At 38.2% G+C, this 22,976-nt stretch overlaps 1 protein-coding gene across 1 annotated transcript in view; it reads left to right on the top strand.

Annotated features, from left to right (window-relative positions):
* The window catches only part of EEA1 (early endosome antigen 1), a 71,315-nt gene that overhangs the window by 40,647 nt on the left and 7,692 nt on the right, over positions 1-22,976 (top strand). The window contains exons 12-23 of the mRNA XM_080363581.1: positions 1,207-1,545; positions 5,304-5,453; positions 6,418-6,537; positions 6,768-6,971; positions 7,576-7,776; positions 9,225-9,338; positions 10,536-10,691; positions 12,596-12,735; positions 13,320-13,650; positions 14,738-14,839; positions 16,265-16,459; positions 17,317-17,499. Of these exons, the coding sequence (XP_080219707.1) occupies positions 1,207-1,545; positions 5,304-5,453; positions 6,418-6,537; positions 6,768-6,971; positions 7,576-7,776; positions 9,225-9,338; positions 10,536-10,691; positions 12,596-12,735; positions 13,320-13,650; positions 14,738-14,839; positions 16,265-16,459; positions 17,317-17,499 (2,235 nt within the window). The remainder of the gene's footprint in view (positions 1-1,206; positions 1,546-5,303; positions 5,454-6,417; positions 6,538-6,767; positions 6,972-7,575; positions 7,777-9,224; positions 9,339-10,535; positions 10,692-12,595; positions 12,736-13,319; positions 13,651-14,737; positions 14,840-16,264; positions 16,460-17,316; positions 17,500-22,976) is intronic.

Raw genomic sequence — 22,976 nt, forward strand, 5'->3', positions numbered from 1 at the left:
GCAAGGATTTAAAAGGTGTGCATAGTAATGCTCCACTGAGATATCACTAAGGTGCTGCAATAAATGGAACCTGATGATACATTTCAAGAAGATGGAATGACTTACTTGGGTTGCACGGTGACCAGGGTGACCTGTGCTGCAAGAAATGCCACGGGAAAATGAAAATGATTCTTGTGACTTCTTTCTTCTGCTTGGAGATCTCTGAAATTCTAGTTAGTGCCTCAGCTAAGCTTGGGGGAAAACCTGAACTTTCTGGAATTATATCTTGTCCATTAAGATATTTAATTTCTCTCTGAATATAGTTTTGATTAGTTCGTGATAGTTGATAAAAAGCAACGTGTAATAGCTGAAAATTATCTGTAAATATTTTTTTTTCCCCAGTATTTGTCTTGGCGTGTAAATTTGATAGTAAGACCTTAGACCGTGCAATGTTTACTGTTGTTAATGTGGTAAGAAAAATCGACAGTGATGTTCATGTCTTTCCTTTAGGGTATCCCAGTTTTTAGTGTTTTCAAACTCAAAGCAACCATCCTCTTTGATCTGATTTGTGTGGAAGGAAATTAGATGGTTTGAATTAAAATTTAAAAACATCATCTTCTAAAATGAAGGTTAAATCATGAGTGTTTCATTCTTTGATTTATCAATATCACAGTTTTAATTAGTTTTCACGGGTTCTCTTCCATAGTTTGGATACCAGGACATGCTGTAGGTATAGTAACAAGGCAAAATTAGGATGCTTCTAAAAATGACCAGCATGATGACTGTGCAGGATTAGACAGGAATTAATCCACAAACATTGTTGCTGAGGGAATTGTGTGAAGTACAGTGATACTTGAAAACTTCTTCTGTATACTAATAGCTCGAAATACTATTTTAACTTTTCCCCAAGCGAATGCAGTTGTAATGACCTAGAATCTGAACGTTCTGGGAAAGCAAATTAGTCTTCAGGATACAGAAATAGAGTCTGTGATCAGTAAGAGGAAGTGTATTTATGTGAGAATATGAAAACCAGTCTTTCCAGTTGAAACTGTATGCTGTCTATGGGTTCCAGAATTAACTTGTGTAATGCAAAATGCAGGGCAGTATTTCCTTTAATAATGTTTTTGAGCAAGTTCTTTGCCATTCAGCATGAACACTTGAGAAGAAATTTGAACAATGCATTGAACAGCTCTAAGCAATTGAATTGCTGTGTAACTCTTTTCATAGAGTCTGATGGAGAAGCTGCTGAAGAAAGAACAGGACTACACCCAGCTGGAAGAAAAACACAATGAGGTGTCTGTGAGTAAGAAGAACGTGCAGGCAAGCTTTCACCAGAAAGACCTGGACTGCCAGCAGCTTCAGGCAAAGCTGTCTGCATCTGAAGCCTCCATACAGAGATTACAGACAGAGCTGGGTGAGAAGGGGGAAGCAAACCAGAAACTTAAAGAAGAGTTGTCTGAAGTAGAGACAAAGTACCAGCATCTCAAGGCGGAATGTAAACAGCTCCAGCAGCAGAGGGAGGAAAAGGAGCAGCATGGCCTGCAGCTCCAAAGTGAGCTCAGTCAGGTAAGGTTCCTGAAGCCTCCTAGACTTCCTTCCTTTATACCATCCCATTAACGTTTTTTAAACTGTGCATGCATATGTTGTGTGCATATGGATTTGCATTTCCTTATTAAAGAGGAGTAGCTAACCAGTGCTTGTATTTGAATAAATATAAAGCTGGCTGGTATTTGAATAAATACAAAGCATTCTTCCTAGCGCTGCAGAGAATGAAATACAATCACCTCTTCACCTGAGAGAAGTGAAAAAAAGAAAGAAAAAGAACAGGCAAAAAGAAGAGGCTGTGGTAAAAGTGCAGAAACTCTCTGGTATTTGTATGTCATTATGTCTGAATCTTCTTGGTAGGTCCAAACTCTTTGCAGTGGGAAATGACCATAGGTGTAGCCCCAGTGTCACAGTCAAAGTCAGCAAGATCGACAGTTATAACCACCTTTCCACATATTTCTTTCTGGGAAGGCTCACATAATATCTATCTGTAGTATAATTCCCCTTTTTCTGAAACGGAAATTTCTTACTAATTCTTTTCTATCTGGACCTCTTCATAAAGCTATCTTTATACTTTCAGTTTTGAAGATTAAGGTTGAATGAGCATAAACTTTGCAGTTCTTTCTCATGTTCTGACTTGACTTTTTTTTGTATGTCAATAAAAAGGGCTTGAGCTGATCTACGACAAGTTTTTTTGTCCACTCTTTTTCTCTTACAGTGTTAAATGACCTCTACTTTCATCCCACAGTTTTTTCCTTCTCCTTTTTTTTTGTTGATGCATTCCCTGAAATAAGGAGAGTATTGTCAAATGAGAGGGCTACCCAGAATATTGTATTTCCATGACAAATATGATAAAAGATAAATCCTAAGAAGTCAGCAAGGTTATTTTTTCTGGTTATTTCAGTAAGGTGGTTGAAGCTATAATGAATTCAGGTTATAAAAAACCCCATATTCAAATAGAGTATCAGAAGTAGTTTCACTTCTAGTAATTTTACTATTCTGTAGGAAGTTTGAGAAAAGTGAATCTTTGTTTTACATTAGAACTGAACAATTCTTGATTTGCTTTTAAATTGAGTAGTGAATACAGGAGGGAATGCTTAGTGTCAAAAGCATGGGTAATATGAAGTCTTGATAGTGCTCCCTTTGTGTCTCTCCACAAACACCATCTCTTTATGTTTCTGAAAGCTAGGAGAACACCTAGAACATACACCCACCGCATCATTTCCATATTGTTCTGCTGAGTCCAGTGAGTTATGGAAGCAGGACTTCCATATAACATCGAGCATGCTGACATTTGAGGGTGGTTGAACTCTGCTTTATCTGCTGTCTTGGGGACTAATGTATTAGACTGGAGAAATATTTGTGTATCAGGAATCATGTCCAGTCCTAAGATGGAAAAAATAATCTGTCTCTTTGTTAGTATGACGTACTTCATTTTAATTTCTCGCTAAAGCTTCATCTTTTTGAAGTGTTTCTCAATTTTCAACCCTTTGTCAAGGGTGAAATAGATTAAGTTGCAAGCTGTGCGTTTGGAAGAACAGTGGCTTGCCAAAACTTCATTTATGTATGTATTACATCCCCAGAATGACTTTCCTTCTCCCATCAGTCTTCTGTCAGGAGGAGGGGAGATAAGTGTTCTAGTTATCTGCTTCGGAATCCTCACTTGATAAAACTGCCCCAGTCTGATTAGGCAACATTTATTGAAGCTTCAGGGGCACAGCCAAGAGTTTGAGCTGAAATCTGGCTTCAGCCTGAGAGGGCATTTTCGGGAAGGATTTTTTGGGGTGGGAAAATGAAGGATGAAGAAGGTGAATAATGCATTTCTTAATTAACTCCTGTGAAGGGAAAGAGAGGTGTTACACATTCTCTGGTGAGACCATTTGGAAGGAAGACTGTCAAAGCGAGAAAACCTGAACAAGCTGCTGGATCTCAGGATTTGTTTTAGAACTGTATGGTAAAAGAATAGTGGAGGAAAAAAAGCCCTTCATACATGGTATAAAATAAAGCCAAACAAACACTTCTCTTCCTCTCTCTCGCCCCAAACTAAAGTTCGGTCATGAAAATACTAAATTACTTATATTTGTTCACTTAGTATTTTAATGGAATTATCTTTTTGTGCCTGTTTACTTAAAGTCAGTCTTAAAGTCCTTAAAAATCTTGTTGCACCCTTTCTTCGTTAGATTTTTCCTCCAAGTCCTGCTCATTTTTTTAGTGAGAAGTATTAATAATTTGATTCTGTGGAAAAATACAAATGTTTTTGATTTCTGGAAGAAAGATTATGGTTTCTTTCTTCACCCTGTCGTCCTTCTTCTTCTACCTCTCTCTTAACCGTGCAGTCACACTTGGCAGTCAGCATCTTGGCCACAAGCCGAACAGCTTATCGTGCACAGCTTTTGTGGTTGTGGGCATAAAAACAAATAATTTAGCTTGGTTTCCTAACAAAATAAGGCATACACACATTTGTTTTCCTGTCTTCATCCCCTATAACTTTTGCATTCTTTGATGACCACAGCCAAATTTTGAGAGATGGCCCAAATGTCTTCAGTGTTTGGTTCTTCAATATTAAATTCTTGTGGAAACAGGCGTCTGGGTAAAGGAGAGAGACTTATGTTCCTGTCTCAGCCCTTCGGTGCCTGGGGGAAGATTTAATGTTGGAAACCCACGATTCCTTTTTCTGTCCTGCCAGGCAGCCAACTGGTCAACAAGTGGTGGCTGGCAGTAAGCAACAGGGTTGTGCTGCCTTTTGCCTGGATATCAGTAGGGATTTGAGGAAAGCGTGAAGAAGGTTTAGGGATATTGAAGGGAGGACCTGGAGTTAAAGTGTGAGTGGTTCAAGGGTTTTTGGACATAAATTCATAGAGAAGCAGGCTTCATTCATCCTGATACCTGCAGAAAGTTCTTGCTGTGCTGCAAGGCCTGATCCCTTCTCTGGTTTTGCATTGAGTTGAAAGTTCATTTATGTATCTGTGAATATGTTCACGTGGCAGTAGGCAGGAGGTAACCCAGGGCCTGCAGTGACAGTTTCAAATAAAAGAAAAGCTGATTTTATGGAGAGAGCTTTTATAACAGTGAATTGTAAAAGGCCATCCTCACACTTTGAAGATGCTACAGAACTGCTTTTGATGACTAAAAAAATTATATGCCAGGCTTATGTCCAGCTGAAAGAGCACACCCCCCCTAGCGGCTCTCTGCTGCTTGGATGTCCTGGGGTACAAGCCACCAAAATTACTGTGTTCCTTATGTTGGAGGTTCATGTATCTCTTCTCTGCAGAGAATGAATGTCATTGATGTAGCCAGATCAAGCTAAAAATCATACTCTTAATGAGTCTAGCAATACAGAACAGTATATGGTGGGAGCCAGCGGAGCAGGTAAAGACATGGTGCTGGATCTGCAGGAGCGAGGGTGTGCACTGTGTAAGATGAAATTGCTCTAAGCATCACTATTTTACATGATAATACTTATGTGTCTGAAGGATTGACCTCTTTGTGTTTCTGTTAAATCTCTGTAACTCATATTGAAGGGCTTCTGTAGGTAAATGAGGATGTTTCTGAGCCCCTCCAACCTACTTTTTTGAATATTTGTTCATGCTTGTACCATTGATGCTGTCCTTTAACATGATTTGTGTTTCTGAGGTGTATGATGCGAATACCACACTTCAGGAGCTCACGTAGTTGTTTTATGCTTGAGTTATGGATACTTAGGGTAAACATTGCACAAATACAGTGCTAAAGAATGGCTGAAAAAACTGATGACTTTTTTTGTTCGTTTTGTTTTTCAGTTGCACAGTAAACTTCTAGAAACAGAGCGCCAGCTTGGGGAAGCCCATGGGCGGCTAAAGGAGCAGAGGCAGCTGTCGAGTGAGAAACTGATGGACAAAGAGCAGCAGGTGGCTGAGCTGCAATTAAAACTTTCACGTGCTGAAGAGCAGGTAGGGGCTTTTCTGCAGACTCTGGTTTCCTCTGGTTCTGATGGCAGCCTGCAGACACTTGTGATGTTGCAGTTTTTAAAGTTTGTCCTTACAGGAATTTTGTTTGACTGCTGTTTTTCAAATCTCCCAGTGAACTTGTCAAAATCTGCCAAAATGCCACTTACATGACAGATTTTGTAAGGCTAAATGCCCACTGGATGCATGCGTGTTCATGGTGCTTTACAGATGAATAAAGGATGTGCTTTTTGCACTTATGAGCTTTGTCTAAAGATCTTAGGAAAAAAATACCTAGGTGTACCTAAGCCTAAAGTTTTGTGTGTGGCTACTTTTGTGAGATAAAAACGCTACATGAATAAAAAAGTGAACATAACAGAGCAGGTCTTGGAGAGTTAACAGCCTGTGTGGGGTGGATGGGCAGAAAACACTTGCTTTATTAATTTTTGTTTGTTTTAATGAGTATCTTGTATATATTGCTGATTTTCTGCTGCCTCTATGGGGATTGGCCAAATAACTGAGTGGTATGTTGTCAAAACTTTAATGCTTTTCTGTAGCTAATTTTCGAAGCCTTGACCAGTATAGAGGTGGAGAGGCTGCTAAACTGAAGTTGCTACTAAAAATGCTAATAATAGTAATAATAATGTTGCTTTACAGGTGTCTATATTATCAAGCATGTTACAGCTTAACAACTATTGGAAAAAATGTACTAAAATCTCTTATGATTTTTGAGAGCAAAATTACATATGTCTGAAAGTTGGTTTGTAGTTCTCACTTGTGGTATAGAATCTCACCTATTAATGGTAATGAATGCTTTGGTTAGATTTTGATTCTTTAACTAGCATTACACACTATACCAGTTTTCATAGACTAAAATATTTTATCATTAGAATGAACATGGAACACTATTGGCATACGGAATGTTTCTTGTCTTATTTGGTTGTTTATTTGGTTTTTGGTTTTGTTTCAGCTAAAGGAAAAAGCAGCAAATTCCACAGAATTGCAGCATCAATTAGATAAGGCAAAACAGCAGCACCAGGAACAGCAGACACTTCAACAAAATACTACAGCAAAACTACGAGAAGCCCAGGTAACATAGTTATGTATCCTCATGTGAAACTGTATTTCAGGATTTCATTATTTTAAATATGTTTTCTCTGTAAAAGTGACTTGCATGACTTGTTCTAGTTTCAATAAATTAACTTGCAAATCTAGAACAGAATATACGGAAAGTGTTTAATTAATTTATTCAACATTTTATGCATTAGGAATAACTTCTAAGGTCCTTATAATTAAGGAAGCTATTATGCGATTTTCTAGAATGATTTGGAGCAAGTTCTACGACAAATTGGAGATAAGGACCAAAAAATTCAAAATCTTGAGGCTTTGCTTCAGAAAAGCAAGGAAAACATCTCTCTGCTAGAAAAGGAAAGAGAGGATTTATATGCAAAAATTCAAGCTGGCGAAGGAGAAACTGCAGTACTTAACCAGCTACAAGAGAAAAACCATGCATTGCAAATACAGGTAAGAACTTGGAGAATTGTTTCGTTTCTTTCATTGTCATTATTGAATCTTGTTTCCTTTTCTTCTGTCTCATAGATTTGACACCAAACTTTTCTATATTTTGCTGTTTCTTTGATACTTTAAAGATCTTACTGTAAATTATTTCACAGGACTTGTGTTTTGGTGACTTCTTTGCTATCAGCATTAGGGAAAGAATTCCTAGATATTTCCTATGTACAAATGCTAGTAATATGTGCTTACAAATAATTTTTGGATACATATACATTTTAGTTTCTCTTCTTTTAAAAACAAGTTTCATTCCTGCTTTCAACACCAAATGCAGTTTAGCATGCTTCTGTTGTCTCCTTAATAGTTTGTGTTTGTTGCAGTAAGGCCAAATTGATGATTCTGTTTCGCTTCCATTTTCATGTGGTAACCTGCATAAACTCTGGTAGTGTGTGCAATATAGCTTTACTGTAATAGCTTAGAAAAAGAAATGTGATAGTTTTGTGTCTCCAAAGCCATGATAAGACATGCTAGAAGTCAAAAGATTAATTACTTCCTCAAACATGCTTTTCCAGCCTTTTCTTCTGCTTACCTCCTTGATTTTTTTTTTGCCCTGCAGGTAACTCAGCTGACAGAAAAGCTGAAGAATCAATCAGAAAGTCATAAACAAGCCCAAGAGAATCTACATGAGCAAGTGCAGGAGCAAAAGGCACATCTAAGAGCTGCTCAAGACCGTGTGCTTTCCCTGGAAACAAACATCACTGAACTAACCAGCCAGCTAAATGAAAGTAAAGAGAAAGTTTCACAACTGGATGTACAGGTAATGGAACTCTATACTATCTGGTAATGATAAATGCTGCTTGTGATTTCCGTATTCTCTCCAGAGGATGTACAAAGCAATTTGGGAAAAATTGCATGTTCCTACTGACAGACGAATGAATTAAAATAAGGCAGTTAAAACTGAGGAAAAAGTGGATTTGGAATAGCAATAGATGGCAAATTTTGCCTTTTGGTGTTGTTATGGTCTGTATTGTTTTGAGACCTTTTTTTTTTATTAAAAAAAATCCCCAACATTCATAATTGAGTTGGGAAAACCTGTGCTCAAGCATGCCAGGTTGTATTTGTAAGATTAGTCATCCAAAACCCTGTTCTTATCAGTCCTGGATTCTGTGTACGAGAGTTAAAGTCTTTCAGGTCACTAATATCTTCTTGTTGCCTAGAAATTTCCTCTGCTGTCGTCTTGTCGAAAAACAAAAAAGCTGCGGGCCACCTTGATGTCAATTTAATCCAATAAACAAGGCAATTCCTCAGTGTGGACTCAGTGTGGACTCTGCTACTATTAACTGCTGCTTAAGCTAAAAGCTGCTAATTATGCTCAGCTCTCCCAAAGAATAAATAACATCTGATAGAAGTTCTTGCTTCGGTACACTTGGAGCAGCTGGTGCTGTTGTTGGATTAGCGCACTGGGGTGTCTTTTGAATTAGTGTTACTCGGTTTCCGAACAGGTCTAGGAACTCCTTCCTACATGGAGCTTTGTGATGTTTTCATTGGGCTTCGCTACACTATCTGGGCTGTTTTTTCACCAAGGTATTAGAACTAGAACTGAATGATCTATGGGGTGTTGTAACTGCTTTTTAAGGCAGTGTGAGCTTTGCTTACATACAGTCTTCAGTGAAACAGCGTTTCTACTAGGGAGAAAAACAGTAAACTGCAATAGCAAGTGACCCTGAACGTTGCCTCTGTGCGCCAACACCATTACACCCACCTTTTACATTATCTTTTGCTGGGTGTTTTGAAAGGAAAGCAGGTTGCTCCCTAACAGGCATATAGGAGCAGAGAAAGATGGTATGCATGCAGAAGCATATTTCGGTTGTTTCTTTTTCTTTTTGCTTTCAAAAATGTGGAGGCCCTTAAATGTGCATGTAGTCTGAGGACATCAGGGTGTGCAGGGGTGTGAATGCAGTAAGTCTATCCCATTATTCCTTGTTAGTAAGTGAAAATGTTTTCCTAGAATAGAAGATGAGTGGGACTGGTTTTTGTGTGTGTGTGTGTTTTGTTTTGTTTGTTTGTCTGGTTTTTTTTAGCTCGAAGTAAGAACTGTGGCTTAATATCCTGATATTTGTCTAAACCTTGAAAATATTTCTTCCTTTTTCTTTTTTTAAATAGCACATGAAAACTACTGATTTTACTATTAAACTTACTGCTGAATATAAAAAAAATGAGCTACAGTAAAATAGAAATCGTAGTGAAATGCAACTTGTCTTTCAGGTAAAAGCAAAGACTGAATTGCTGCTTTCAGCAGAAGCATCAAAAGCTGCTCAAAGAGCGGATCTTCAGAATCATCTCGACACTGCCCAACATGCACTGCAGGATAAGCAACAGGTTATGAGCAACATATAAGCAGAAAGTTTCTATCTTACCTGATAAACTAGTTAAAAACATAAGGATAATCTGTTTACAAACTACGCATGTGAATATGCATTTGGAAGTCATCATTTATGATATTTTAACCACATGCTATGTATTCAGTTCTTTTTGCTGTGGTCTGGACCAGATTGATATATTTTGCAGTGTAAAGAATTTACTTAGGAGTCCACTCCTTGCTGTAGGATTATGGTTCAGAATCTAAGCTGTCCTGTTCAGGTATAATTCAGTTCTCACCTGTATGTTATGAGAAGATTGTAGAATGCCCTGGATACAAGTGAAAACTCATAACTCTTATTGCAGGTTCAGATAAATTCAGAATCAGATGCCTGTATTCAGAAATAGTTATCTGTGCGCCAACTGACACAAAAAACAAAAGACTGTTGTTAAAATGGCATTTTTAAATGTTTGTTAATGCCAATGAAGCATTCCATTGACTGCTGAATCAAATATTTGCATTGTTAGAATTATTGCTGCTGTAGTCTTTGTGGAAACATCCAGCAGATGCTAATATAGCAGCCTGTTTTTTAGGATGGGAATGTAATTAATTGCTATAAACAGAAGACCTCTTTTTGCAGCTATTAAATAGTTAATTAATAAATAAATCAGCTTGGTTGGAGATCGACGAGCTTCAATGTAGCTGTCACCTTGGTGATGTCTCTTGCAGAAATTATGTTGTTTTGTGTTAAACCAAATGGTTTGAAATCATCTCTGGTATGTGAAGAACTGACTGTTTCCATGGTATTGGCTTTCCTCTTTGGTGGTGCTTGGATTCATGAAGACAGCAAAAATTTCCTCTGAGGTTTTGTGGCGTTACTTTCTAGTTACTATTGTGCTAACTTCGGCATCTAGTACATTTATTACCTACAGTTCCTCTTCCATTTATAACTTAAAACACCTTTGCTAAGATTTAGCCCGCAGGCTGTGAAGTTTGAGAGAAATATTGAGGCTTTAAAAGAAATTTAATCAGTTTAACAAAGAGAATTTGTGCACGTGTTTGTGTTTCTTCTCAATTTCCTGCCCCTCAAAATTAAAAAGAAACATTATTTTCCTTTTAAATTTGAACAAGTTAGATCATTTGAAGCACATGTGACATTAGTCGTTTCTGGATGTTATTTAAAGACTAACAACCCTCATATTTTTATTTTACCTCAGGAGTTAAATAAGGTCAGCGTTCAGTTGGATCAGGTTACAGCTAAGCTGAATGACAAGCAGGAATACTGTGCTCAGCTGGAAGCCAATCTTAAAGAGTACAAAGAGAAACATCTTTATTTAGAACAGAAAACTGAAGAGCTTGAGGGGCAGCTTAAGGTTTGTATTAAAAACAGTCTCTGAGCTTACAGAAACTGGTGTTCTTTCCTGTTTGATAGTACGTCATAAAAGCTGTGCTCAAATTGTGGGGGAAGGATTATAACAGTACCACTTTCATAGGTTTTCTTTTTCACTGGTGTATCCTGATCCACCTTTAATCCTTTTTGTTTTTATTCTTCCACGCTAGCATATCATACTCAGAAGGGAGGTTTAGGACATTGCCATTATACTGTAATTTTCCTGTACATGTGCTTCCACCAACCTCTGCTCTACCTGTAAAGTGTTATGAGAGAGAACATGAATACTCACCAAAATGAGAGTCTTTGAGTTCAACCTTATAGACTTGTGGTAGCAAGGAATATGTGTTACATAGCCCAGGTTTACACTACCTGGTTTAATGTATTTCTAAAGCCTTTCAGTAGGCTTCTACAGAGGGTTTTTATCAAGACTTCTTTTTATTAGTGTTTTTCTGCTAACTTGATCTTGAATTTGGCATTCCATTTCTGGAATCAGGTTTTTTTTTTTTTAAAGTACACATAATTCTGGCAAAAGGTTTGCAGAACCTTTTGGTGTTTTGAAATGCTAATATTTTCAGTTAAGGAGATGAATTCGTCCTAATGTTTGGGAGCTTTTAAATTTGGGCTTCAACCTTTGTTCAATATTAGTTGAGCGTTCTTGGTGGTCAGAATTCATGGGTCATAGGAGCAATGCAGAATTCATTTTGCAGTGGTGTCTGTCTGTTTTGAGGGAGATTAGCAGTCTTTATGCTCAAGACTGAGTGGGGTGTTTTTCTTAGCTTATGTGCTCTATAGAAGAGAAGGAAGGTTGTTTTCCCCACATGAAATTTTTAATTCAGTGCTATTAAAAAATAAAGCAGTCAGACATTTATTTGCGTTATTAGCATAATTATTTTGTGCTTTTATCTCTCTCTTCTTTCATACACTTTTTTTTTCCCTGCCTGCTTTCATTTGTGTTTTTATTTGCCATCCTTTTGCTAAAATTTCACAAGTAGCCAACAGACACAAATGCTTGGGAGGAATATAGTGCATTCTTGCACAAGATTTTATGAGGTTCCTGGTAGCTGAAGTGTGAAACTGAGCAGGCTTGTTGATGCTGTCAACAGGAATGCAATTCTGTGTAGAATCTTGGTGTCATCACCATTCTTTGGGATCATTCCAGTTGAATGCATGGTATTAAAAAAAAAAAAAAAAAATAGAAACCGAAGAGCCCTTAGGAATTTTCTCGGATAAACTTGGACATTTTGGTTTATGACCACTGCATGAAAGCAGAAGTGACTGTATAATAACCAGTGTGTCGAAGGGTCTGAGCAGTGCCCATCTGCTCAATACTCCTGTGTTCTTTATATTCCATGTAAATGAACAAGTACCTTCTAAAAGCAAAACAAGAAAAACCTCTTCCAGGTGAGCGTAGGATTTCTTTACAGCTCTAGTTTGTGTCTTTGTTTCTGTTGTAAAGAATGTCAGAGTTCCTGGGATATGTAAATCATCAGCCATTTGAAACTGCTGAAATGCCTTGGTGGTGGCTGAGATCCCAGCCCCAAAGCTGAGCGCTGTGTATGGCCTTTTTTTGTATAGGTGTTTTGGATAGGCTCTTTGAAGATTTCTGCATTTTATCTGTTACTTTGCAGTAAAATGTCTGCTTGGGATTTAATTTTAAAATCTTTTACCAAAACAGATCACTTCTGGCGGAGCAAGAGATTTGCAGCAACTAACTAATGAAACATAAACAGCGAACTAATGAAAAATATAGATGGTGTGTGAGAATTGTGACCCCTTTCTACACTAAATGCTGCTCACAGGCTAGATGACTTCTGCTTTTTGTTGCTATTTTTATTTTGTTGGTTGTGTTCTGATGTCTCTATGCTTTTTATTTTTCTATCTCAGAAATTTGAAGCTGATGTTCTTGATGCTAAAGCAAGCAAAGAGCAAACTCTTCAGGAGTTACAGCAGCAGCGCCAGCAATATACAGAATTAGACCTCCGAACAGCAGAACTGAGTAAACAACTTGAAGCAGCAAAAGAAGCGTATGCATTTCCTGTGTTACAGGACTTAAAACTAGAGTGGTTTGGACTAGAGTTGAAATTTTATTCTTCTCTCCTGTGATTTCTCAAAATCATAGATAAAAGCAGTATATTCTCTCTGCTACAAGAGCCCATTTACATCCCACCTGTTTTCTTTCACTCTGTATTCCATGCAGATTCCATCTGCCATGTTGTCTCATGTGAATCACTGCTGTGATTCAGTACACTTCTTCAGTTTATTCTTTGTGATTGTTTTCAGCTTAATAGCTGAACAGTCTGAAGTACTGAGGCCCATCTTTAAATATCCACAGCTCTGTAACTTTCAATGACTAATTTGTAATATATGCATAAGGGCTAGTTTCTGTTCGTAACATTTGAGGAAGAAAAATCCATCTCAAAGTAGAATTTAGAGATGCTGGGATGTCTTCACTGGAGAGACAAAATGCCCATGTTCTAGATGAAAAAGGCATACTTTAAAGTAGTTCTACAGTTAATATATTAAATAATAGAAACATTTAATGATACAAAGAAACCTGTGAAGAAGAATTTTAAAAAAGCAAACTTCATTTTTCTCTTTTTATTTGCAGGTTGTCTAGTGCTAAATCGGATTTACAGAAGAAATCTGAGGCCCTTGAACAAGCGAAGCAGCAAATTTCAAAGCAGGAGGAGGAAAAGACCAGCCTCAAACAAAACCTTGAGAAATCAAATCAAGATACAAGTAAACAACTCAAGGAATTAGACTGTAAAATGCAAGCAGCGACATCAGAGCTGCAACAAGTGAAATTAGAGAAGGATACTCTGTTAAAGGACCTTACAGCTACCAAAGACAAGCTCTCAAAAAGTTCTGAATCCTTCAAAAAAAGAAAGGAGGAATTAGAAAAAGAAATACAAAAAGGAAAAGCAGCTGTGGCAGAAATGGTTAGTAGTTTCTTTCATTAGACATTGTTTGTTGCAATTACAGTCTGATGGAATGACTGTTGTCTCTCTGAAAACAGTGTACATACAATGACAATGCATGGAAATTGATTGCCTTAAGGAAAAAGAAATGGTGATTTTTAGTTGTTTGTACATGTAGCCTACCTTAAAATTTTTTTGTCTGGATATTTGCCCTGCTAAATGTCAGTCATATCATACAACAGGATCCGTTTTTCTTTGCTGCGTGCCTTTAATATAGTGAAGAAAACCAAGTGAAGACGAGTGGAGAAACAATTTGATGGGAAATGTCCCCTTCTTTAAAAATACATCAGCCTTATTATTACAAAACACAGTTTTAAATCCTTTGCTGAAGTACCACCATATTGAAGATGTTTTTGTGAGACCATTTTCATTTCCTTTGTAGAGTCTTTTATATACATCCTTGCTGTGCACTTGCCTGGACACACTGGAAAGCTGAGTTCTGCAGACAGAGTCACATCGTCTGTCATTTGGGGAAGTGTTATCTGAGGGTGTTATCAGAGTAGTAGAACTATTTGAATTTCAGAGAGGTCTCAGGGTGATACAGGAACAAGTGCTTGACCACCAGAGCAACCTACTATGGTAATGAGGGTGAACACTCAGTAGCCTTGACATACATTTTTTTCTGCCCTCTTTTGCTTTATTGGTGGTGTGAATCAACACTGTATCAGTACATTTTATAGATTTTCTTACACAGTTGGTGCCACCCCTGCCTCAGACATAGCAGAGGTATTTTTCTGATTCCCTTCTCATCTTACATGTCAGCATTTCCCAGACCGCAGCTTCAAACAGGGGCACTGTCCCTGGTCAGAAAAACTCTTTGGCACATGGCTGCATTTGTTAAGTATGGGGTATCAGCTGTGTTCAGCTTAGTTTTACCACTTTTAAAGTTTTGAGAAGTTTTTAGCTGAAAATATGTCTGCAGCTGAGAAGGGAAGCTTTTCGCTGAAAAGGAAAGCATCATTTTTCAAGGCTTTGTAGATCCTGCAGAAATACTTGGTACCTGGTCCTAGAAGCTCACAGGAATATTTGCTTGTCTTCTATTTCTTAGGAAAAGTCTTACCAGGAAGTAAAACACCAGCTCCAGGCACAAACAGAGTCTGTAGCTAAAGAGAGGAATGAATTGAAGAACTCGCTGGAAAAGAAGGAGGGGGTAAGCTGTCCACTTAGTTTCAAAAATCTAGAAAACAGTCACAATACACATTTAAAAGATTAATTTTCAGTTTTACGTGCTGGGAAGGATGAGAGATAAAGAGGTTGCAGTTCTCAAATTGGAACCTACCTGAGGCACTGAAAGAAGGTGATATTAAAATTTCCAAGATATTAATATGAAGTTTTAAAATACAGGTTTTACTCATACCTTTCTGCGTCCCACATAGCTTAGCAGGTGATTCTAGCCCTTCAGGTTTTTTCATTAGTGAAACAGTTACTTTGTAGGACCATGCCCTCTTTTTTTTGATAGTTATGGTCTGTGAACAATAAAAGGTGTTCTTTTGCATCCTCAGATCTGTTTTAGTCTCAGGCCTAATCAGTCTGTTCTCCATGTGGTTGACAGGACTTTTTCAGATATCCTTGAAGGATCTAGCTACTTTTGCAAACTGGTGTAATTGGCTATGAGTGCATAAGGACCAAATATACTTCTTTTTTAAAGATGAGCATTCAGACTGCAAAATCAGGTAGTCCAGCTGGCAGCCTGAAGCCGAAATCCACTTTCAAGGATTTCTTTACGCAAGCTGTCACCTGTTCCCTAAAGGAATCAGAAAAGAGGTGATCAGTGGACACAGTTTGACAGGCTGCAATGGACTCTTACTCTGTAAAAGAGTGTTTGTGGATGGACAGGTGTGATTGTAATTGCTCTGTGACGACTCCTGCTGCTCCCCTGGCTCCTCTCTCGTTTGGCAGAAGTACCATGGTGCTGTGTGGCAAGGGCAGAAGGATGAGGTTGGTATTTGCTACAGTTGGCAGCAGGAGAGCCCAGACCACCACTGGCTGGAGAAAAGTTGCCTGCTCTTAATTTTGAATGGTGAACAATCACTGAAGTTGCTCTAAGGGTAGGAAGCTAGGAATAACAGATGATTTTAATGTGTTTTAGTAGCTCTTTAAACCTATGTGCCAGTGTTGCACCACCTAGCTCTGAAGCAGAAAGTAGCTGCAGTGGTACTGTGGGATGATCTGGTTCTCTGTGCAAGAAATAACAGCAGCATGCTTGGAAGCTACTGCAAATAATCCGCAGCTCTTTATAAAAACTTAAGAGTGCGCATACTGGACCACAAGAAAGGTGTAGCTTGGTATCTGGTTTCTAGCAGAGGGAAATAGCAGGTGCCTAGAGAAAAGCAGAATAGGGCAAGCCTTTCAAATTCCTACAATCAAGGGATTCTCTCCAACTTGTAGCAGTCTTTTGGGAGGTAATTTTCTGAGGCTGTATCTTCAGCTTTAACAGCTTTGACTAGTTTTTCATCTGTGAAACTGTTTGTTTTTTGAACCCTGTAATTGGTCATCCATGTGGTTCAATAAGCAGTTGTACAAATAGTGATTTAAATTAAAATTATATACAGTTATTTACTATTTTTGAATGCAGATTTCTAAGCAGTTGTCGATAGAACTCGATTCAACACGAGCGCAAGTACTGGAAATACAGGGTCTTCTGAAAGAGAAAGAGAAAAGCGAGCAACATCTGCAGGGAAAGCTGAGAGAACTGAAGGAGTCTTTTGAGCAGAAGAAAAAACATAGTGAGACACTGCAAGCTGAATTAAAAACGGCCCTTCTAGAAAAGGTAAGACTAACTTCTCTTTCTCCTTTAAGAAAACTAATGTGAATTTCCCTGATAAATGCTGCGGCTTTTATGTCAATGTATTTGTTATAAACAGCTCTTTGCTGTAGTCTTGTTGGAAATTATAAGGTCAGGATGTGGAAATAAGGTCTGCAGATGCTGTTGGAAATTTAAACAACAACAACATCAAAAATAATAAAACCAAATTAAAAAGAACCAGTGCTGAAATATGGATTCTGTAGGAAATGAGTTTCAGTAAACCAATAAAAATGGCTAGTTTGTTTTTTTTGCTTCAGGAGTGTGCTATGAGGCAAGAGCTGCCCTTTTCTCGTAAAGCAGTAGTTTTCTGAAGGTAGTTTAGACAAACTCTACAGTGTTTTGGAACATCCATGGCAGCTTTAAACCAAGTCTTCTCTTACTATACCAGAAGAATTTCTCTTGAGTGACAGTTTGAAACTCATAAACCATAATGGAAAGAGTTCAAGTGTCTTACAACATTAGGGAATGTTGTGTTGTGTGCCATGCACTGTTAAATGTTGCTTCAGCTTTGGCTGCTCTGTGCTACGTGATCATATTTGTGCTTTAGTCAGACTGTGGAAACTTCAGGACTTGGAAACATACTTTAGATTTTTAATGTTTAGTCTTAATGTGTTAGACTTAGTCTTCTGACATGAATTATTTTTTTTGTTGAAGTATTTACAAAATATTACTGTAAAATCATAAGCATTAGATTACTGAACTGCTCTTTTGTAAGTGGAAAAAAAATTCTCATCTTACGGTTGAAATGCAGTTTGGTGAAATTATTAAACTTACTTTACTGTCTGCAACTTTAATTGAAACTTCCTATGCTTATGTTTCAGGCAGAACTGGAGAACAAACTGCAACAACAGTCGATTTTGTCAGCACAGGAGCTTAAAGCAGAGAAAGCCAAACTTGCAGACTTACAGAAGACCTATGAAAAACATAAAGAAAACATGGAGAAGTTGCAGCTGGACCTTTATGGGAAAGAGTCTGAGCTGCTGGCAACCAGGCAAGACCTTAAGGTACTTACAGTAATTTTAGTGTCATATGTGACTTAGTACATCTTTTTATATCCATTTTGAAGACCAAGGAACAGTGCAAAAAGTTATATAACAGGGAAAAAAGTTATATAGAGAATTTAGTGTTCAATCCCTTGCTCTGGGACAGAGGACATCCTGAAACTAATTTAAAGCCAAGGGTATTTGCCAGTTTACCTGAACTACCCTTGCATTTGTACAGCAGCAAAGTAAAAGATTTGGTTTTGTATTCTTTTAAGAGTTATTTTTTCATGTTGCCTTTTCTTGTTATATATTGTAACTTTCAACTAATTTAAACAGTGTACCTAATTAGGGCAAAGTCTCTGCCACCAGGTGAGTAGGTGCTGTCTCCTAGGTGATTTGACTGGAATTTTAGTTAGCAAATCTTTTACCACATCCTTGCCCCTTCCTCTTCTTCCTGGCTGATTTTCCACATTTAAGAGGCGTTGAGCTAATAGGAACAGTAGATGTAGGGACCTGCCTGGAATACAGGTATCTGAACTTAGTCCTTGAAGTTTTTACTGTTCCTAAGCTGAGTTTATTTGATTTGGTGTTAGGGTGTAGTGCCTTCGAAGAGGTGTTGCTGGGAGCTCAGTCAGTCAGAAAATGTGGGGTTTGTCCTTTTTTTTCCTGCCCCTCTCCATGCCAGTGCTAAGCCAATGCTCCAGTTAGTCCCAGGACATTCTGTGCTGCAGAGACAGACTGTCTGCTGGCAAAATGTGGAGCTTTGGCACTTTTCACTTGAGATGAATCCCACTACAGCCTTGTCTGTGTCTGTCTGACGCTGTTGTTCGAGGCTCTTCTGAAGTTTATGGAGAGAAAAAGGCACTTTGGGAGGACAGATCATCTGATCTCTTTTAGATGTCAGCTTCTGTTCGCTTCGTTATGTATAAAGGGAGCCTTTGGTGACTGCTTAGATTTCAAAGGCCCAGTGGAGGCCTTTCAGTCCCACCACTGAAATCATTGTAGGTTTTGTGGCCGTCATGTGAGCTGTGGAGCCCTAGCCAAACTCCAGGTTCAGGGTTATTTTAAGAAAAACAGAAATAGCTCCTTTACATATAGGCCCTTGAGTTTTATTAATCATACTACTCCTCTATAGCATTGGGTTACCTGCCATGTTTTCCTGCATGTTACAGCAGCTTTACTTATCAGCTAATTATACTTATTTACTTGGTTGAAGCGCTATATCAAAGTGTGAAGCATGACTTACGGTTAGTTACTACAGCACATGTATCTCTGTGAGATGATTTCCTGCAATGCATTTAAATCAGCACTTGGTAATGCAGTGACCCATAAAAGCATCAAATATGCTCAACTGGGTTTTTGGGCATAGTTTTAAGTATCGCTTGTTGCAAAAATAGCTCTGAAAAAGTATTATTAAACCATTTCGATGACTTCTGGCAAGTATAAAGTAGGACAGTAAGCATCCCACATGCTTTCAAAACCTGAATGGGGATGGTAGCAAGGGAGAGAGAGACCATGCATGTAAAAAAGATGTAATAAAATGATGGCAATGGGTAAACAAGATTTTCAAGATGAGCAGTCAGGTAACTTGATTTATTATCTAAGTCTCTGTGGAGCCTAGAGAGCCTGAGGAAGATTAGGGTCCTCAGTACTAAAATGATGTACCAACTTGGAGGCTGTTTGCTGATTATTATTTTTTTTAAACTTATATTAGTTGCTATTAGTGAAGTCTGCTTGCCACCACTTTTTTTCTTTAAAATGTAGAAGAGGGAACAGGTGAGGAACAGATCTTTAATTGTGGAGGTGCTGCCTTGTTGCAATGTTAACCTAAAGAAGCAGTGATAACTTGTCTTAGAAGACTGCAAAGGAAAAAGGAAGTTCAGAAAGCCTCAGCATGATACTGTTAAGTCTGGAGACCTGAATATCAAAATGCCACGCAAGTCAGAAGAACTTTATGGTAGAGTTTCACAGTCCAATTCAAAGTCAGTCATCTGGAGTGTTTTGTTACTTTGGAGTTACTTAATAAAAGTAGATAATTGGAGCTAGAGCTGTGGATTTTGGTTAAAGTTTGGAACTGAAGCTGGTGGGTGGGCGGAGGTTCAGACTGGTCTTAATCATATTAGTAGGCAGTAGTAGAACTTTTTAAACCCTGTATGTAAGAGGAGCTTTGGTGTCTTTCAGTGTAGGATTTTTAGCAGAGAAATGAGCTCCCTGCAGAGCTGTGTGGAGTCAGCACAGTTTGAAGCCCAGCGTTGCCCAGGCCGGGCTGCATCACAAGATCCGAGCAGTGCTCCGTTTTCTTTAGTTAAAAAGAGAAAGCTTAAATATTCTCACATGGTGTAGCACCACACTACTGCTGAGGCACAGGTTTCAGGTGTGGAGATAGATCATAAAAGGCTGTACAGGGTGTGGGTGAGTAGGGTGGTAGGTCTGGTTCCTGGGAGGGGATGGCAGGAGCTGGGCCGAGCACTGAGCACCATCTGCTGGCACCTGTTTGGAATATCGCTGCTGGGATGGCCGGCTCATCTCAGGCTGGGAGGCTGCGGGCAGATTGGAAAGTGAGCGAATGCTTTCGTGTTTTGCACTTGGAGATATGGGGTTGCATGAGAGAGAGACGTAGAGTGAGCAGTTGCTCACTGGAGCACTGTCAGCATCACTGTCAGCATCACTGTCAGCATGACTGAAGAACAAAACACTCCCTTAAAATCCCGGTTTCTGGTTCAGTAAGAGAAGATCCTAGCGATGTAGCTGTAACCAGGTGCAAATTAGTTAAACATTCACAGAGGAAAATTGAGAAGTGTTGTAATAAATTCGGAGGTGAGAATGTAGATATAATGTTGTCTATACTCTTTGCTGCAGATTTACTTTGTTTTAAAAAATGTACCGTCTGTAACAGTAATTGAACTCACACATTTTTGTCTCTGTGACAAGAAAAAGAAACTGGGCAAGATTTGAGTGCTTGTAAAAGCTACAGTTTTTGTTAAAAAAAAGAATATATATAACAAAAAAAGAATACTGTTAAATATGTGTGTGTATATGTAGACACAAATATATATATATACAAATATATATGTGTATATATAACATATCAACATTTTTATATATATATGCACATGCAATTGTTTTTTATGTTGAAAAGGCAGTTTTTATATAGAAGATCTAATAAAAATGCAGAACTGTTATTTTTGCCTTGATTTTGAGTTAGTGCAAACATACTTTTTGTGAATTCTGTCCTCCTGAGCTTTGCCAGATATCCTTCATTCTTGGAATTTGTGCTTTTTGTAGTCAGTCCTGGTTTCCCCTGTGTTCTCAAAAGAATGTTTCTTTGCCTCCAATGTTGGCATCACTGTCAGTGTATCTCCAGTGGACGTTCTTGGACAATATTCATGCTGCCAAACCTCAAGTCTGTAAGTCAAGAGCCTAAATTGGCTACAGTCAGTCTAACCCTTTTTCTTAGGAAGTGAGGAGAGATCAGGTGTCTCTGAATAATTTTTTGTTGCTCCTTGTGGGCTGGAGTCAGGGAGGCGGGAAGATGGGACACAAAGACTTCAAATGCTCATTTGTGCACCTCGCTTAGGTGGAAGGAATCCAGGTCCTAACACCCAGCTAATTCTGCTATTGGCACTGTTATTTGCACTAGAACAGCCGAAGTTGTACTAAATCAGACTGTGATATTTTGTTATTTATTTGCTTAAACTCTATACTAGTCATCCTGAGATCTGATTTTATTTACAAAAATTAACTACAGATTACCTTCTTTTCTTCTGAGTGTGCCTTTTCCATGCGCTCAGTTTTGTCTGCCATCTCAAAGAGCAATCTGATGATTGTGGGTATCTTGTTGGGAGAACACCTATTGTATTCTGGAAGCAATTGTAAAACTGTGTGATAACTAAATAAGGTAGATGGCACCAGATGTTATTGAGAGGTGGTTTTATGTTAAAGATGCAAGCGCCTCAGCATTCCAAAAGAATCAGGCTGAATTACAGTCTCATTGGAGACTGAGCTGGGAGCAAGGATAATAAACGGAACATTTAACGTGTGCCCAAAGATTCCTGCTCATTTTGAAAGGTTCTGGGGGGGACTTCTGAAAGAAAGGCATAAATAGATAGAAGGTGCATTTACTGTTAAAGTTATATTGAATAGTTTCCCAATTAGCGTAGATAGCATCATTATTAATCACAGCACAATTAAGAGGCACATATGTAAGTTATTGTATGCTAAATTGTATGCAGAGTTCCAAGTCTCTTATATGAGAAACTACTGAATTATAAAAATCTTTGTGCATAATGCAGTGCAGAGTGTGCTGAATACTGGCTCCCCAGTGTAGCCACTTTGGGGGGTGGCATTGAGAGAGGAATATACCCCAGGTGGGGCTTTTAATATGGGTATCACAATCTACTTCATAGCCAGATTTCATCATCTTGTGCTAACAAATCAGATGTAACCACTTTTATTCTAGTGGAACTGAATTTGAATAAAAGCTGTGTCTTCATTATGCTTCTTCCTAAAACCACGGAGACTGTTGGTTTTCCTGTGAAGATGTTCTGTGAGAATGCTCTACTTCCCAGCCTTTCTCATTGCCAGGAAAACATGTTCCTACAGTGCCCATAGTGGAGCAGAGGGATAGTTTTGCTTTCTGAAAGACCCAGCTTGCTGGATGCTTGAAATTGCAAATGCATCTCCTATTTTGCTTAAAACATTTTCTGAGTTAACACCTTGCAAAGTGTTAAGTAGTAAACTCCAATAACTGAGAAAGCAAATCAAATAATTTGTCTGCAAATTAATTTTAAAAGCCAATCTGAGCTTTTAGAGAGCCACAGGAGTTGTTGAAAATGCTATTGAACCAGCAGTGTTCCATCATTGGTGTTTCAAACTAAGGCTGACTCTACAGGCAAAACACTTTAGACATGACAAGGAACAGTTAGGAAGCATCAGTGATCAATTTATTTTTAAATCAACACAAGAGCTGCTGAAACAAATGCATAATTAGGTGAAGTCAAAGTTGTGTGTTTATTATTCCTTTTAAAATCACTAACCTTCAACAAGAGGTTTGATTAGGATTTAAGTAAGAACTTCAAAAAGAGAAAGAATTTAAATCTTTACTGGTGCACTGAAGCTAATAAATTTGTCACTAGTAGTAAATCTCCTCCCCTCACATTCTTTGTCTTGACATCAACATTTTTCATAAAATGCCAATATTATGTTGGAGTGGAGGATGAGTTTGGTGTTTTTCTTTCTCGTTGGTTCTTTGTGAAAGAACATGCTTCTAAGTAGAACTATTCTTTGCCTAAGCTGAAGGCTTTAAAAATAAACCTCCAGAATACTAACTCAACAAGAAACCCGAAGATTGACTTTGCTGTGAGCAAATAGAATGAACCTTGGGTGCAAGTTTTATGTAGTTTCTTGGGTTTTTGTGACCTGTTGTGGAGCGATAAATCCAAGTTCTTTTTTTAGATAATGGTGAGAGTTGAGAACTGGAGGCAAATTAAAATGTAATC

Source organism: Nesoenas mayeri, assembly GCF_963082525.1.
Source record: "Nesoenas mayeri genome assembly, chromosome: 1".
Lineage (NCBI taxonomy): Eukaryota > Metazoa > Chordata > Aves > Columbiformes > Columbidae > Nesoenas > Nesoenas mayeri.